General features: G+C 47.3%; 1 protein-coding gene across 7 annotated transcripts in view; it reads right to left on the bottom strand.

The window, feature by feature from the left end:
* SEC31A (SEC31 homolog A, COPII component) overlaps window positions 1–18358 on the bottom strand; it is a 157648-nt gene that overhangs the window by 134687 nt on the left and 4603 nt on the right. For all 7 annotated transcript variants that reach the window (XM_075352408.1, XM_075352403.1, XM_075352400.1 and 4 more), the window contains exons 2-4: window positions 14834–14913; window positions 1238–1361; window positions 361–559 (exon numbers count right to left, since the gene is read on the bottom strand). In XM_075352408.1, the coding sequence (XP_075208523.1) occupies window positions 361–559; window positions 1238–1361; window positions 14834–14912 (402 nt within the window). In that variant the 5' untranslated portion in view covers window position 14913. The remainder of the gene's footprint in view (window positions 1–360; window positions 560–1237; window positions 1362–14833; window positions 14914–18358) is intronic.

Here is an 18358-nt window from a genome sequence, read left to right as displayed (position 1 = left end):
GAGGGGGGCGGCATGTTTACGTCCCGCTCATCTCCGCACCTCCGCTTCTATTGGCCACCTGCCGTGTGACATCGCTATGACACCGAACGACCCGCCCCCCTTAACAAGGAGGCGGTTCACCGGCCAGAGCGACGTCGCAGGGCAGGTAAGTGCTACGGCAGCAATCACAAGATATCGCAGCTGCAACGGGGGCGGGGACTATCGCGCTCGACATTGCAGCATCGACTTGCGATGTCGCAGCGTGCAAAGTACCCCTAAAAGTGAGTTACTGCCCACAAGCCTGGAAATGCGCATTATCTGAACAGAACAACAGATTATGCTTTCTAAACACACAGCAATAATGTAGTTAGCAGACCTCACCTGGAATGGGTTTACATCCAAAGCCCTAACAGGTCCAGTATGTTTATCCTGCTGAGAGATCATCACATTACTGTCACCCGCTAATATCTTGACGGGATCATACAGAATTACATTTCCATTCTCTCCTCCGGCAATTAGTACGCCCAAAATGTTGCCTTCTGAATCTATTCTATGTGGTCCCCAAATAAGCTTATGGTACCTAAAAAGTAAGAAAGACGTATTATATAAAGTTATAGCTCATTTATTGTTTTAAAGTTGTCCTGTTTCAGAAAATAAATCCCAGCCAAAAAGAGCATACGGACTGTGCTTTACTCACCCTCCTGTGTCTGACGCAGAGTTTTCGCCATTACCCCTGATGTCTAGTATGGGATGCAGCGCTGACGCAAAGTCAACAGTGTGGCAGCCAATCAGTGAGCTCAGCCCATGTAGAAAGAACGCACTGCTGAGCTTCTGAGCTCACTGATTGACTACGGCACTGCTGATGTGATGTCAGTGCTGTAGCCAACACCACACAAGGGGGCAGCAGCAGAGCCTCAGTGGTGGACCAAACAACTATACCCGAGAATTCAGTATAAAAATAATCATCATGATGTTGAAAATTAATGGCCTGCTTATATTCTGCTGTGATTTAGTGCTCGCTCCTGGCTGCATGAGTGTAATGGAGATAAATCTTCGCCACGTTCTAGCACGCATTTCAAATACAAGTAGACACATTCAATGTGACAAAATGTCTATAGGGCATAGCTCATTTTATGGGGAAACAAATTATATATAGTCATGTCTCAAAGACAGTTCTATGAATTTATCAGATGTAGACAAAATCACTGGGACCTGAGAGACACATTGCAAAAAAAATGTATATAGGCAAACTGAATACCGATGCGTGGATGCAAAGGAAGCACAAGACTTCATATCCAACGATGGGTCATCCAAGTCCAGTTCAAAAATCTCTAAAGATGCGTTTGTACTGAATGTGGCATCAAGCTGCTGAGCAGAGGTACCTAGAAATACAGCAAAAGGAAGACCGTCACAAAACAGAGATGTACAAGGTGGCTGGCATCATGCCTTAAGAAATTAAATGGAAACTGTACCCCACGTCTACACGGGGACATTTTGTACTGCATGCAATTTCATCTATGCTAGTATAGTCTATAGATCAGTTCAAGAGAATCTGTTGGTAAACTCAACGACTCAAGCTTAAATCCATCGACACCATTATATCTTCTATCGGTTGCTGCATTTCTGAATAATAAGCATTTTCTTTCATATGCAAATAATACATTAACACTAGAAGTCCCAGAAATTTCGAGCTCCCCCCCTGAAGTCCCGAAAGAGGGTCAAATGACCCTTAAGGCCCAGTCACACTAAACAACTTACCAGTGATCCCAACAACGATACAACCTGATAGGGATCGCTGGTAAGTTGCTAGGAGGTCGCTGGTGAGATGTCACACTAAGCGACACTCCAGCGATCCCACCAGCAACCTGACCTGGTAGGGATCGCTGGAGCGTCGCTACACGTGGAAGCATGCAGCGCTTGGTAACTAAGGTAAATATCGGGTAACCAACCCAATATTTACCTTAGTTACCAGCGCACACCGCTTAGCGCTGGCTCCCTGCACACCTAGCCACAGTACACATCGGGTTAATTACCCAATGTGTACTCTGCTACGTGTGCAGGCAGCAGGGAGCCGGTTTCTGCGGACGCTGGTAACCACGGTAAACATCGGGTAACCATGAAGCCCTTCCCTTGGTTACCCGATATTTACCTTCGTTACCAGCGTCCGCCGCTCTCACACTGCCAGTGCCGGCTCCCTGTTCCCTGCACATATAGCCACAGTACACATCGGGTTAATTACCTGATGTGTACTCCGGCTACGTGTGCAGAGAGCAGGGAGTTGGCACTGACAGCTGAGAGCGGCGGAGGCTGGTAACGAAGGTAAATATCGGGTAACCAAGGTAAGGGCTTCTTGGTTACCCGATGTTTACCGTGGTTACCAGCGTCCGCAGAAGCCGGCTCCTGCTCACTGCACATTTAGTTGTTGCTCTGTCGCTGGCACGCACAGCAATGTGTGCTTCACAGCGGGAGAGCAACAACTAAAAAATGGTCCAGGACATTTAGCAACAACCAACGACCTCACAGCAGGGGCCAGGTTGTTGCTGGATGTCACACACAGCAACATCGCTAGCAAGTTGTGCCTCAGCAGCGATGTTGCTAGCGATGTTGCTAAGTGTGATGGTACCTTTAGTCCAAACTGAATAGAACTAACTAGAAACTACAGTAAATGGCTAAACTCAATGGAAAACAATAACCTCCTGTGGTGCGACAGTAATGGCCTTAATTACAGAACAAAAGACAGTGATTATAGGATGTTAGCTAAAATCCTTTAGGTCATTTGACCCGTCTCTGGGTTCCAAAGTTAGAAATGTTAAATGACCCCTCTCTGGGACGTCTAGTATTAAGTGCTCTGGGAGTGTCAGAGCACTTAGGATCTTCTGCCTCCTAAGGTTGTTTTCCTGCTTAAAGGAACCTGTCACCAGTTTTTCAGCCTATGAGCTGCGGACACCACCAGTGGACTCTTATATACAGTATTCTAACATGCTGTATATAAGAGCCCAGGCCGCTGTGTAAAACAAAAAAAACACTTTATAATACTCACCTAATGGTCGCTGCGGTGGATTCTAGTCAGATGGGAGTCTCCGTCGTCTGGTGCCGGCACCTCCTCTTTCGGCCATCTTCATCCTCCTTCTGAAGCCTGTGTGCATGACACGACCTACGCCATACACACTCGCCGGTCCCGCGCAGGCGCACTACAACACTTTGATCTGCCCTGCTCAGAGCAGATCAAAGTGCGCCTGCGCAGGACCTCAATGCCGGCGCGTGTGCATGCTGTAGGACGCGTCATGCACCATGGTTACAGAAGAAGGACGACAAAGATGGCCGAAAGAGGCGGCACCGGCACCGGTCAACGGAGACTAGAATCCACCGCAGCGCGACCGTTGGGTATTATAAAGTGTTTTTTATGTTTTACACAGCGCCTTAGAAGCAAGGTCAGGTGACTAGAGTACACTTCACCCCGGAAACACTACTTAAATGGGACCTGTCATGTCCTCATACATCGAGAACCACGAGCAGTTCTGGGTGCATATTGCTAATCCCCGCCTAACTGCCCTGTATCTAGTAGCATAGATAAAGAGATCTTTACAAAAAGTATTTCTAAAGATCTCTTTATTTATGCTACTAGATACAGGGCAGTTAGGCGGGGATTAGCAATATGCACCCAGAACTACTCATGGTTCTGGATGCATGGAGACATGACAAGTTCACTTTTAAAGGGATGATATCCTTACATCATTGGCAGTGTCATTCCAGTGAAGGTTGCATCAGAGGTGCAACATGGAGAATCCTGCAGCGCTCAGTGACAGTACAGAGGATCCAAACCCCCCTCCTAGCATGGTAGTTCTGGGGCGTAGGATTGGGTGAATGCCTTCTTTATTATAACATGCTGATGGTTTCATTATTGTTATTATTTTAGGCCAGGAAGGCAATATCAAAATAAAAAAATAAAAGTGTGCCCTATGCAGGAAAGGGTTATCTAAGGACTATGACAAGAAACTTTGTCATACTTGCACTGATAGAACAGTGGCAGAAGAATCCTCATCAATATTCCAGGAAATCAAATCCCTGATTAAAGAGGAGGTCAAGGCCACGGTGAGGAAGGAGAATCACCAGATTAAAGGCCCCTCCACGAGTAAGCAGCTGCTTTCGGACATTAGTTCGGAGGGAGACACGGGGGAGTTAATGGTCTCAACAGGGTCAGATTCAGACTCTTCTGATGGAGAGTACAGGCTTTCATATTTCCCAGTAGAAGGCACCAGCAGACTTCTGAAAGACGTCACAACCACTATAGTGGCTGAATCCCCAAGGGAACAGCGATCAATAAAAGATGCCATGTTCAGTAACCTGGAGGAACGGAAGCACAAAGTATTCCCAGTACATAAAAACTTGCTGGCCCTAATTAAAAAAGAATGGGAAAAAAAAAACTGTTCAAAAAGTGGCAGTTCCTCAGAACTTGAAGAGGAAGTACCAGTTTAGTGAGGAGTCTGTGAGACCTGGGAAAAGGCCCACAAAAATAGATTCAGCTATAGCAAACATGTATAAAGTATACTTCCCTTTGAGGATTTGGGTTCTCTAAAAGACCCCTTGGTTAGTAAAGCCAACACCTTCCTTAAGGGGGCTTGGGAAGCAGCAGCTTGGTCTTTTAAGCCACTTGTACTGCAAAGTCTATGGTTAAATGGCTCCAAGAATTAGAATCCTAAATTAAGGATAAATGTCCCAGAGAGCAGTTACTAGAAGCCCTCCCATCCATGCAAAAAGCGGCAGGTTTGGTATATAGCACAAAATTTGCCATACATTCATGTGCCCTGTCCAACTCTGGCCGCAGAGCATTGTGGCTAAAAAATTGGGCAGCAGGCTTTCAGTCCAAAATGAAATTTTGTTCGATTCTATGCCAAGGAGAATATTCGGTTAGGCCTTTGATGAAATTTTAGAGAAAGCTGCAGATTACAAAAATGATTTCCCTCCGCCCCGCTTTCCAAGGCTTAAGAGATCCTTTCGAGGCACAGAGAATAGAGAAGGAAGAAGTGGCTGAACAGAGGATAAAACAAGGAAAGGCGCCCCTGGGGGAAGGATAAGGGAACAAAGGCTTTCTGTTTAATACACCCTCATACAAGGGAACTCCCAAACAACAATGACGCCAATCTGCAGGTGTGGGGGGGTAAAGAGTTTTTTTCCCCCTTCAGTGGGCTTTGCTTTCATCCTCCAGGTGGATAGAAGACACACAATCCAAAGGCTACAAACTACGCTTTTCCTCCTTCCCTCCTCGGCAGGTCTTGAAATCTCAGAAAGCCAAAAACAACCAGACCCACGTTAGAGAGGGAAGTGCTACACTTTTACTAAAGAAGGGAGTTCTATTCAGGGTACTAAAGTCAGACATCTGGAAAGGGTTTTACAGCAATCTATTTCTGACCAAAAAAACAGATGGATCCTTCAAGGACTATAATCTTAAAGTCCCTAAATCATTACATAAAATGTAGAAAAGTTCAAGATGGAAACCCTAAGATCACCTGTAAAACTCCTGTATCCCTTGATACATGGCACATTTCAGTGATAGACTTAAAAGATGCTTACTACCATGGCCCAATCCAAAAGGATCATCAAAAATATCTCAGGGTGGTGGTAGACATTGAGGTAGTCTCCACTCCACCTACAATACCAGTATCTTCCCTTCGGGGGCTCCCTGGCACCACGTGTTTTCACCAAAATCGTAACCGAGATGACATCTTACATAAGAAGGGAATTTTGTTACTTACCGTAAATTCCTTTTCTTCTAGCTCTTATTGGGAGACCCAGACGATTGGGGTATAGCTACTGCCCTCTGGAGGCCACACAAAGCACTACATTAAAAGTGCAAGGCCCCTCCTCCTCTGGCTATACCCCCCCGTGGTATCACGGGTTCTCCAGTTTTAGTGCCAAAGCAAGAAGGAGGAAGCCAATAACTGGTTTAAACAAATTAACTCCGAATAACATCGGAGAACTGAAAAACCGTTCAACATGAACAACATGTGTACCCGCAAACAACAAAAAAACATCCCGAAGGACAACAGGGCGGGTGCTGGGTCTCCCAATAAGAGCTAGAAGAAAAGGAATTTACGGTAAGTAACAAAATTCCCTTCTTCTTCAGCGCTCTATTGGGAGACCCAGACGATTGGGACGTCCAAAAGCTGTCCCTGGGTGGGTAAATAAATACCTCATGTTAGAGCTGCAAAACAGCCCTCCCCTACGGGGGTGTCACTGCCGCCTGCAGGACTCTTCTACCTAAGCTGGCATCCGCCGAAGCATAGGTATGCACCTGATAATGCTTGGTGAAAGTGTGGAGACTGGACCAGGTAGCTGCCTGGCACACCTGTTGAGCCGAAGCCTGGTGACGTAATGCCCAGGACGCACCCACGGCTCTGGTGGAGTGGGCTTTTAGCCCTGAAGGAACCGGAAGCCCCGCAGAACGGTAGGCCTCTAGAATTGGTTCTTTGATCCATCGAGCCAGGGTGGCTTTAGAAGCCTGCAACCCCTTGCGCGGACCAGCGACAAGGACGAAAAGTGCATCGGCACGGCGTATGGGCGCCGTGCGGGAAATGTAGATTCTGAGTGCTCTCACCAGATCTAGCAAACGTAAGGCCTTTTCATACCGGTGAACCGGATGAGGGCAAAAAGAAGGCAAGGAAATATCCTGATTAATATGAAAAGAGGATACGACCTTAGGGAGAAACTCCGGAATGGGGCGCAGCACAACCTTGTCCTGGTGGAACACCAGGAAGGGAGCCTTAGATGACAGAGCTGCCAGCTCAGACACTCGCCGAAGCGATGTGATTGCAACAAGAAACGCCACTTTCTGCGACAGCCGAGAAAAGGAAACTTCCTTCAGAGGCTCGAAGGGCGGCTTCTGGAGAGCAACTAGTACCCTGTTCAGATCCCATGGATCTAACGGTCGCTTGTACGGGGGCACAATATGACAGACCCCCTGCAGGAACGTGCGCACCTTAGGAAGACGTGCTAGACGCTTCTGAAAAAACACGGATAGTGCCGAAACTTGCCCTTTAAGGGAGCTGAGCGACAAGCCCTTTTCTAACCCCGATTGCAGGAAGGAAAGAAACTTGGGCAATGCAAATGGCCAGGGAGACACTCCCTGAGCAGAGCACCAGGACAAGAAAATCTTCCACGTTCTGTGGTAGATCTTAGCCGAATTCGACTTTCTAGCTTGTCTCATTGTGGCAATGACTCCCTGAGATAATCCAGCAGATGCTAGGATCCAGGACTCAATGGCCACACAGTCAGGTTCAGGGCCGCAGAATTCTGATGGAAAAACGGCCCTTGGGACAGTAAGTCTGGTCGGTCTGGCAGTGACCACGGTCGACCGATCGTGAGATGCCACAGATCCGGATACCACGACCTCCTCGGCCAGTCTGGAGCGACGAGTATGACGCGGCTGCACTCGGATCTGATCTTGCGTAGCACTCTGGGCAAGAGCGCCAGAGGCGGAAACACGTATGGGAGCTGAAACTGCGACCAATCTTGAACCAAGGCGTCTGCCGCCAGAGCTCTTTGATCGCGCGACCTCGCCATGAATGCCGGGACCTTGTTGTTGTGCCGGGATGCCATTAGGTCGACGTCCGGCACTCCCCAGCGGCGACAGATTTCCTGAAACACGTCCGGGTGAAGGGACCATTCCCCTGCGTCCATGCCCTGGCGACTGAGGAAGTCTGCTTCCCAGTTTTCTACGCCTGGGATGTGAACCGCGGATATGGTGGATGCTCTGTCCTCCACCCACATTAGAATGCGCCGGACTTCTTGGAAGGCTTGCCGACTGCGCGTCCCTCCTTGGTGGTTGATGTATGCCACCGCTGTGGAGTTGTCCGATTGGATTCGGATCTGCTTTCCTTCCAGCCACTGTTGGAAGGCCAGTAGAGCAAGAAACACTGCTCTGATCTCCAGAACATTGATCTGAAGGGTGGACTCCTGCGGAGTCCACGTCCCCTGAGCCCTGTGGTGGAGAAATACTGCTCCCCACCCTGACAGACTCGCATCTGTCGTGACTACTGCCCAGGATGGGGGCAGGAAGGATCTTCCCTGAGACAATGATGTGGGAAGGAGCCACCATTGTAGAGAGTCTTTGGCCGTCTGGGAAAGCGAGACTTTCCTGTCCAGGGACGTTGACTTCCCGTCCCATTGGCGGAGAATGTCCCATTGAAGTGGGCGCAGATGAAACTGCGCAAAGGGAACTGCTTCCATGGCTGCCACCATCTTCCCTAGGAAATGCATGAGGCGCCGCAAGGGATGCAACTGGCCCTGCAGGAGAGATTGCACCCCTGTCTGTAGTGACCGCTGCTTGTCCAGCGGAAGCTTCACTATCGCTGCTAGAGTATGAAACTCCATGCCAAGATACGTTAGTGACTGAGTCGGTGATAGGATCGACTTTGGAAAGTTGATGATCCATCCGAAAGACTGTAGAGTCTCCAGCGTAGCATTCAGGCTGAGTTGGCATGCCTCCTGAGAGGGAGCTTTGACCAATAAGTCGTCTAGGTAAGGAATCACCGAGTGTCCCTGAGAGTGCAAGACTGCTACCACCGCCGCCATGACCTTGGTGAAGACCCGTGGGGCTGTCGCCAGACCAAATGGAAGAGCTACGAACTGAAAATGGTCGTCTCCTATCACAAAACGTAGAAAACGTTGATGTTCTGTAGCAATTGGCACGTGGAGATAAGCATCTTTGATGTCTATTGAGGCAAGGAAGTCTCCTCTGGACATTGAGGCAATGACAGAGCGGAGGGTTTCCATCCGGAACCTCCTGGCGTGCACATGTTTGTTGAGCCGTTTTAGGTCCAGAACAGGACGGAACGAGCCGTCCTTTTTTGGAACCACAAAGAGATTGGAGTAAAACCCTTGCCCTTGTTCCTGAGGAGGGACTGGGATAACCACTCCTTCCGCTTTTAGGGAATCCACCGCCTGCAGCAGAGCATCTGCTCGGTCTGGACGTGGGGAGGTTCTGAAGAACCGAGCTGGAGGACGAGAATTGAACTCGATCCTGTACCCGCGAGACAAAATGTCCGCCACCCACCGGTCTTTGACCTGTGACATCCAAATGCCGGAAAAGCGGGAGAGCCTGCCCCCGACCGGCGATGCGGAGGGGGGGGGCTGGAAGTCATGAGGTAGCCGCTTTGGAAGCGGTACCTCCATTTGCTTTCTTGGGGCGTGTGTGAGTCCGCCACGAATCTGAGTTTCTTTGCGTCCTCTGAGTCCCTTTGGACGAGGTAAATGGTGTCTTGCCCGAACCTCGAAAGGACTGAAACCTCTGCTGCCACTTTTTCTGCTGAAGTTTGGGTGTTCTGGGTTGTGGTAAAGAGGAGTCTTTACCCTTGGACTGCTTAATGATGTCAGCCAATGGCTCGCCAAACAGTCTCTCTCTAGACAAAGGCAAACTGGTTAAACATTTTTTGGAACCAGCATCTGCTTTCCAGTCCTTTAACCACAAGGCTCTGCGCAAAACTACCGAATTGGCGGACGCCATTGAGGTGCGACTGGTAGATTCTAGGACCGCATTGATAGCGTAAGACGCGAACGCCGACATCTGCGTGGTAAGGTGCGCCACTTGCGGCACTGCTGGATGCATGATAGCATCCACTTTTGCTAAGCCAGCTGAAATAGCCTGGAGTGCCCATACGGCTGCGAATGCCGGAGCAAACGACGCGCCGATGGCTTCATAGACAGATTTTAACCAAAGGTCCATCTGTCTGTCATTGGCATCTTTAAGTGAAGCGCCATCCTCCACTGCAACTATGGATCTAGCTGCAAGTTTGGAAATCGGGGGGTCTACCTTTGGACACTGTGTCCAGCGCTTGACCACCTCAGGGGGGAAAGGGAAACGCGTATCTTTAGATCGTTTAGAGAAACGCCTTTCTGGGTGAGCGTCGTGCTTCTGGATTGATTCTCTGAAGTCAGAGTGATCTAACAAAGCACTCAATTTACGCTTGGGATAAAGGAAACGAAACTTTTCCTGCTCCGCAGCCGCCTCTTCTGCTGAAGGGGCTGGGGGAGAAATATCCAACAGCCTATTGATGGCTGAGATAAGGTCGTCTACCATGGCATCCCCATCCGGGGTATCCAGGTTGAGAGGGGTTCCAGGAGTGGATTCCTGATCACTCTCATCAGACACATCACAGGGAGACTGATTGCGCTGAGACCCTGAGCAGTGTGAAGACGTCGAGGGTCTTTCCCAGCGAGCTCGCTTAGGGTGGCTGGGGCCATCATCTGAGTCATAATCCTCGGCCTGTGAAGCCGGGGACCCCCCTGTGGGCTGGATACATTCCAAGTAAGGGGGACCTGAGGACAGAGGCCTCGCCGTGCCCAGAGACTGAGCCCCATGCATAGATTCTCCTTCGCACACAAAGCTAAAACTGGAGAACCCGTGATACCACGGGGGGGTATAGCCAGAGGAGGAGGGGCCTTGCACTTTTAATGTAGTGCTTTGTGTGGCCTCCAGAGGGCAGTAGCTATACCCCAATCGTCTGGGTCTCCCAATAGAGCGCTGAAGAAAGAAGATATTCTGATTGTACCGTGATTGGATAATTTTTTGGTGATAGGAAAATCAAATGAGAACTGCTCAGTCGCTGTCAAGAGGGTCCTTCAAAATCTAACGGATCTAGGCTGGCTGATAAATAAGGAAAATTCAAAGATAGAGCCCTCTCAGGTTCAGATATTTTTAGGGATCAGCTTAGCCTCAAATCACTAACGCTGCTTTCTTCTATAAGAAAAAAATTTAAAAATCAGGCAGAAGATCACAAAGGCTCAAACACAAAGAAAAATTTGCAATGAAGCTATGAGGAGATATGTCCCTATTAGGTTCTCTATCCGCAGCAATTCTGACGGTCCAGTGAGCACAATTCCATACAAACTTCAGTGGCAGTTCCTAGCTCCTACAATCAGCAGGACTAGGCAGCCAAGAACACAAATTTCGATTACCCAATATGAACAAAGGTGTTAAACTCTCTGGATTGGTGGTTAAACAAGGAGAAACTCCTCAAAGGAGTCCCACGGACCGTCAATAGTCCACTGATAATTACCACAGATGAGTTCTACAGGCTGGGGAGCCCATCTGGACAATCATTTCTTCCAGGGGTGTTGGGTCCCTATTTTAAGTGTCAGTTCTTCAAACCTAAGGCTATGTGCGCACGCTGCGTTTTTTACCATGTTTTTGCAGTGCGTTTTTGGGCTCAAAACTTCATGTGTTGTGCTTCCCCAGCAAAGTCTATGACTTTTCATTTTTGCTGTCCGCACATAGCTTTTTATTTTTGGCTGCATTTTTGAACTGTGAAAAAAAAATGGACATGTCAATTATTTTCCTGCGTTTTGCTGCGTTTTTCCACCCATCCAATGCTTTGGAAAAACACAGCAAAATGCAGTGATCAAACATGCAGCAAAACGCAGCCAAAAACACAATAATAAAAACTCTGCGTACCCCAAATGTAGAGAAAAAAAAAAGGAAAAAAAGAAAATATGGGATCCGTCTTATAATCCGGTGGTGTTTTACCAGAGGGGGGATGGCAGCGGTGGTGGAGAGGGGTCACAGAAGGCATGGGTGGTGCAGTGGGTGTCCCAGATGATTGCTGCAAGCACTGTAAGGCAGAAACATCCAGAAACGGTCGGTGGTGTGGGCTTTAAAAAAATAGCGCCCCGTAATCAGCGCGTTCGCAGATGGAGCGCTCGGTTTAATGACAAGTCAAGATCTCATTTGCGCACATGCCACATACGGACGGCCATTTTCCTTAAGTCTGCTGCAGGGAGATCAATGGGTCATCGACGGAGCGTGCGCAGAGGAGATCATGAGCCGAGAGGTCCATCTGCACATGTGCCGACTCCAGGCCCCATTACTTAAAGCCCGCACCGCTGACATTTTCACAGCACACGCGGCCCGCAGCATCCTCCCCTGTGACCCTTCTCCACCTCCCCTGGTAAGCTACATTCAGATTATAAGACGCACTCCTCATTTTCCTCCCAAATTTTTGGTAGGAAAAGTGCATCTTATAATCCAAAAACTACAGTAGATTTGTTCGCTACCAAACAGAATCAACAAGTAGAGAAATTATTTTCTCTAGACCCAAAGGGATCCCTATATGGAGTAAATGCACTTCCACTCAAAGGTGGTAGTTTCATCTGGCCTTCACCTTTCCCCCATTTCCTCTGACCCCAATAGTTCTGAAGAAGATAAGAGAAGAAAGAGAAAGTCACACTAATCGCCCCCTTGTGGCCAAAAAGAGCATGGTTCACATGGCTGAGGTGTATGTCAATATCGGACCCCTGGATGCTTCCCGATGTGCCCAATCTGCTATCTCAGGGTCCGGTCCTTCATCCCCTGGTTCACAGGTTACACCTGACGGTTTGGAACTTGAGAGGAGACCTTTTTTTAGCTAAAGGGTTCTTCAATAACCTAGTCTCTACTCTCCTGTCAAGTAGGGAAAAAAAATGACTTGGGTTAAATACGATGAGATTTGGAGCAAGTTCTTAGAATTCTCAGGACAGAGTCTGACCACCCAGAACCAACAATCATCTACACCCTTAGGTTAGCCCCTTTGGATCTAAATTTTGTCTTAAATGCTCTTACTAAACCCCCTTTTGAGCCCATTTCTTCAATATTGGTTAAGGCTCTAAAGGGTACTTTACATGCTGCGACATCGCTAGCGATCTCGTTTGCGATGTGAAATTCTAGATCGCAAGTGCGATCTTTCAAGATCGCACATAGGTCATTTTACGCATGTGCGATCTCAAAAGATCGCACTTGCGATCTAGAATTTCACATCGCTAACGAGATCGCTAGCGATGTCGCAGCATGTAAAGTACCCTTAACTCTCAAGACAATTTTCCTGGTGGCCTTGATGTCGGCTAGATATGTAAGCGAATTACAAGCTGTCTTGATATATCCTCCGTTTACTACTATGTTGCAGAATAGAGTAATCCTAAAGCCTGACCAGGATTTTCTGCCAAAATTGAACTCTAAATTTACTAGGAACCAGGAGGTAATTTTACCCTCCTTTTGTGACGATCCAAAATCCCAAGGTGAGTTAACCTTTCACTTCCTAGATGTTAGGAGGTACCTACTGGAATATTTAAGGGTAATAAAACCATTGCAGAAATCTTCAGCTAGGTTCATTTCTTTCTAAGGGGAAAGTAAAGGTAAAAGTGCTACTAAATCCACTGATTCTAGGTGGATCAGGATGGCTATCACTTAAGCTTACTCTGCCTCGGGTCAGGAACCCTCTCAAAGCATTAAGACAAACTCCACCAGAGCTATAGCTACCTCTTGGGCAGAAAGGGCTAATGCTTTGGTGGAACAAATCTGTGGGGCAGCAATGCGGTCCTCACCTTCTACCTTCTGTAAATAGGAAGTGCTGTGGGCTGTGGTCCCACCGTAGGCGTTTATTCTATTTTATTCTCCCATGTTCGGTGCGGTCATGGTGAGGAGAGAAGATAATTACTTACCGGAAATTGGATTTTTCCAGAACAATGAAAGCATTGAGAAATCTCCCTCCCCTGATTTTTTTGGGGGTGATGACATTCTTCTTTGCACTTTCTAAATATATGGACTGTGGTTCATTTTTGTTATATGCTTGTAGTAATGAAGCGGTTACCTCCTACGCACTATAAACACATGTGGCATGAGGTGAGGTACAGCTCTTTTATTTCTGTAGGTCTTCTGTTCCTGGAGATCGATACACTCACTCATGTGCGGTGCTGTCATGGTTCTGGAAAATCCAATTACCGGTAAGTAATCATCCATCTTTTTTGGAGCAATTTTTGGAATCATGCAAAACAAAAAAATGCTTTGCCACGAAAAGTGTATTAAATATGTCTTGTTATATTATTATGCTTGCGGTATCATATTCTGCAGCGCTTTACAGAGATTATCATCACTGTTCCCATTGGGGCTCACAATCTAAATTCCCTATCAGTAAAGGCCCCGTTACACGCAACGACATCGCTAACGACATGTCTTGGGGTCACGGAATTCGTGACGTACATCCGGCCTCGTTAGCGACGTCGTTGCGTGTGACACATACGAGTGACCGCTAACGATGCAAAATACTCACCAAATCGTTGATTGTGGACACGTCGTCCATTTCCCAAATATCGTTGCTGGTGCTGGACGCAGGTTGTTCGTCGTTCCTGAGGCAGCACACATCGCTACGTGTGACACCCCAGGAACGACAAACAGCACCGTACCTGCGTCCTCCAGCAACAAGGTGAGCGTGACTTTCATGCGGCTGCTCTCCGCACCTCCGTTCCTATTGGACGGCTGCCGTGTGACGTCGCTGTGACGCCGCACGAACCGCCCCCTTAGAAAAGAGGCTGTTCGCCGCCCACAGCGACGTTGCAGAGAAGGTAAGTATGTGTGTCGGGTACTAGCGATTTTGTCCGCTACGGGCAGCGATTTGCACGTGACGCACAAACGACGGGGGCGGGTGCGATCGCTAGCGATGTCGCAGCGTGTAAAGCGCCCTTAAGTCTTTGGAGTGTGGGAGGAAACAGGAGCAAAACCCACACATACACAGGGAGAACCTACAAACTCCTTAGTGAAATTTTAACCCAGGACCCCAGTGTTGCAAAGCAACAGTGCTAACCACTGAGCCAACATGGGGAATGAAAATCAATTGCATTTGCATAGAAATATCATTTTCTGTCTCTGCTTAGAAGTATTTTACCAATTCCTAAACATAGGCATGGCTTTAAATATTCCGTTTGTCATTATAGGAGCTATGCCGCAAAAATGTGTCCCAAACCTTCTAGAAGATGGGACACCTAGATTAATTTTCTCAGTTTATTAGCAAGACACACGTACTGTACATCAGATGGTAGTTAGGGCACCCACCTGTGGCTAGGTATATGGGGTGTTGCTCGGAGGGGCTCCAGGCCTGCATGGCAGTACGGTCAATTTCTTTTAACTTCATTCTACATAGAAAAACATAAAAATATTAGAACGTTGATGGACTTAATCAAACAGACTTTACAATACCTAAAATTGATTTTACCCTAAAATTCGTTCTCTGGACTGTAAGCAATAATCATATATTATTAGATTAACCCATTAAAGTGTCAGTTGCACCATTGGGGAGAACTTCAATAAGATACATAGAGCCTATGAGCAGACAGCCCTGGCCTAACGGGCACACAATCACGCTGGTATCCTGGAAACATGATACCAAAGGGCTGCAGGTACTGCTGTGTTGTATAGCAAGGATTTAAAATATAACTTTTAATAAATATAATGATAAAATAGATCAAAGTGCAAAGTGAAATATAATAAAAGGAAGGATCTCACCCAGTTCTTCTCCTGAGGGATCCACACCACTGTATAATCCAAGGCGGGCGGGCACCAAACCAGTGACGTAAAGCAGGGGATAAACAATACAGTTACATTACCCCTGTCGTGCTACTCCTTTGGGAGGGGTTTTGTGTATTTACTGGGGTAGTTATCCTGACTTGGGTGCTGCCCTTGTAAGGGCGGAAGCTATTGCAGGGGCACGACAGGGGTAATGTAACTGTATTGTTTATCCCCTGCTTTACGTCACTGGTTTGGTGCCCGCCCGCCTTGGATTATACAGTGGTGTGGATCCCTCAGGAGAAGAACTGGGTGAGATCCTTCCTTTTATTATATTTCACTTTGCACTTTGATCTATTTTATCATTATATTTATTAAAAGTTATATTTTAAATCCTTGCTATACAACATATCATATTTAGGATTTAGGCTACATCTCCCTGCCAGTTGGCAGGTCTGCTTTTCTTACTGCAGGTACTGCTGCCAGTAAATCCACGTGGACATGTCCTGAAGCAGAAACTGCAGTTTGCACTTTGAACCTTATCTGCTATATGTCCACTGTGAGCTTGAGGGAACCTTATCAGCAGTTAGGTAGCATGTATATTTAGAGACGCCAGAGATAAAAACACTCATCAAAACAGGCATTTGGCACGTCAACTGTAATGAACAGAGTGCTGCAATAAGATGTGCCAGATTCATGACCTGGGAGGTCCGATAACGCAATTAACCTGCGGATCTAGGGTTAATCTGCAGGATTATAGCGTTAGGAAGGTGCTGGGAGAACATCACCTTTATTCTTCCTGAGAGCCGCCAGCTTTCAGTCATCGCTCACTATATTATCATCTAATATACCATAGTATTTAATTGTCAATGATACACAACTGCAATTATACACTCAGTGTCTGATTCATGCGGCCCCTAATTCGGCAATATTAATGTACAGTCAGGGTCCTTTTAAATGGGTTGTTAATGTTTGGTAGTGAAGTCTGCAGTCACTCTATATGACTGCAGACTAGTGAATCCCCACACTATGCACAGTGCGCGCTTTCATGACTGTCAGGTGCTGGTGGAAAGACTGGGTGGTCATGTGACTGCAAGTATGCAATTTGCATACTTATGCACACATTTCGACTAGACTTGTGTGCCCTCGCTCAATTCACTTGTACTGATTGAGGCTGTGGCCACGCACATCTAGTCCCAATGTGGCCGGCAGTGCACATATCGCATACTTGTAGTCACATGACTGCCCGCTCCCGAAGATTCCTGACAGTGAGCATCATGTGCGCTGTCAGGACTCACAAGTCTGCAGTTACATGGAATGAATACAGACTTACATCCAAACCTGGACAACCCCTTTAACTATACATGTGCGTGCGCTCACATTCATCTGTAGTTCAGGAATTCTACATACAACAGGTAAACTATGAGTTAACAAATCACAAACTGGCTAATTTATATAAAAAAAAAAATCTAAAATGGAAAAAAAAACGTTGTTATCCATAGCAACCAACCCAGTGTTCAGCTTTCATTTCTTAACCTACTCTGTTGTTCAAACCACCAATTACAGCAACGCTTTCATAGTACCAAAAAACTATTTTCATACATCGGGGATAATTCATGTATGAACTATTCTTAACGAAGATTCCCATTTATTTATTTTTTTATATTTTCTAAACCGGTCTTAGTGAAGTGTCAGTGTGCTTACATACGCCCCATCTTCTCCGGTATCCAGCACCGTTCCACTGCTCTTCTGAGTCACATGACAGTAATTCAGCCTCTCCATACAACACTGGGGTCTATGTGTGAACCGGAAGTCACTTTCTACAGAGTAAAAGTGTGGAGCCTCATTCTGTGCCCTGTTACAGTGCTCCAGAGCCTTATAATGTAAAAGCTGCTCCTGGGTCAACAGAGACCGCAACATAAGACAGATAGTCTGAATAGCGGCCATGTGACTCCGCAGAGAAGCAGAACGGAGGCAGATCGTCTGAATAGCGGTCATGTGACTCAGCAGAGCAAAAAGGAGGCAGATAGTCTGAATAGCTGTCATGTGACTGCAGAAAAGCAGAATGGAGGCAGATCGTCTGAATAGCTGTCATGTGACTGCAGAAAAGCAGAATGGAGGCAGATAGTCTGAATAGCTGTCATGTGACTCAGCAGAGGAGCAGAACGGAGGCAGATCGTCTGAATAGCTGTCATGTGACTCAGCAGAGGAGCAGAACGGAGGCAGATCGTCTGAATAGCTGTCATGTGACTCAGCAGAGGAGCAGAACGGAGGCAGATCATCTGAATAGCTGTCATGTGACTCAGCAGAGGAGCGGAATGGAGGCACATAGTCTGAAAAGCTGTCATGTGACTCAGCAGAGGAGCGGAATGGAGGCACATAGTCTGAAAAGCTGTCATGTGACTCAGCAGAGGAGCGGAACGGAGGCAGATAGTCTGAAAAGCTGTCATGTGACTCAGCAGAGGAGCAGAACAGAGGCACATAGTATGAAAAGCTGTCATGTGACTCAGCAGAGGAGCAGAACAGAGGCACATAGTATGAAAAGCTGTCATGTGACTTGGCAGAGGAGCGGAACAGCACTGGATAAGGGAGCAGAATGAGGTAGTATGAATAGCTGTTGTGATTCAGCAGAGGATCAGAACGGCGCTGGGTAGCAGAGCAGGATGAGGCAGATAGTCTGAATATTTTATGCAGTATTTTTCCTGTTTACACTATGGGTTTTGTTACAGAAAAATCTGCTGCAAATACTGAACGTGTGAACAAACCCTTACGGTCACACTCAGACGGTGATGTCCGTGTATGCCACAGATCGAACACATACTAATTATAGCCAGTTGGCTAGCTTTCTAGACCGGCCAATGGCATGGAAAAACGGAAAACAACAAAGAAATTCCCGCATCTGCAATAAAGACAAACACAAGGAGCCAGTAACATCTGTGATTTTGGCCGCTTTCAATACAGCCATGCGTTCTACATTCGGTGCGCCTGGTCTGACCCTACACACCGCCATATATGTCTCCATGAGAACTCATGGGCAGCCCTGGCATTGTGGTGCATATGCCCAGCATCCATTAG

The sequence above is a fragment of the Anomaloglossus baeobatrachus genome, chromosome 1 (genome assembly GCF_048569485.1).
Source record: "Anomaloglossus baeobatrachus isolate aAnoBae1 chromosome 1, aAnoBae1.hap1, whole genome shotgun sequence".
NCBI lineage: Eukaryota > Metazoa > Chordata > Amphibia > Anura > Aromobatidae > Anomaloglossus > Anomaloglossus baeobatrachus.
The sequence above is the reverse complement of the archived record's forward strand: the minus strand, read 5'-3'. Positions and strand labels throughout refer to the sequence as shown.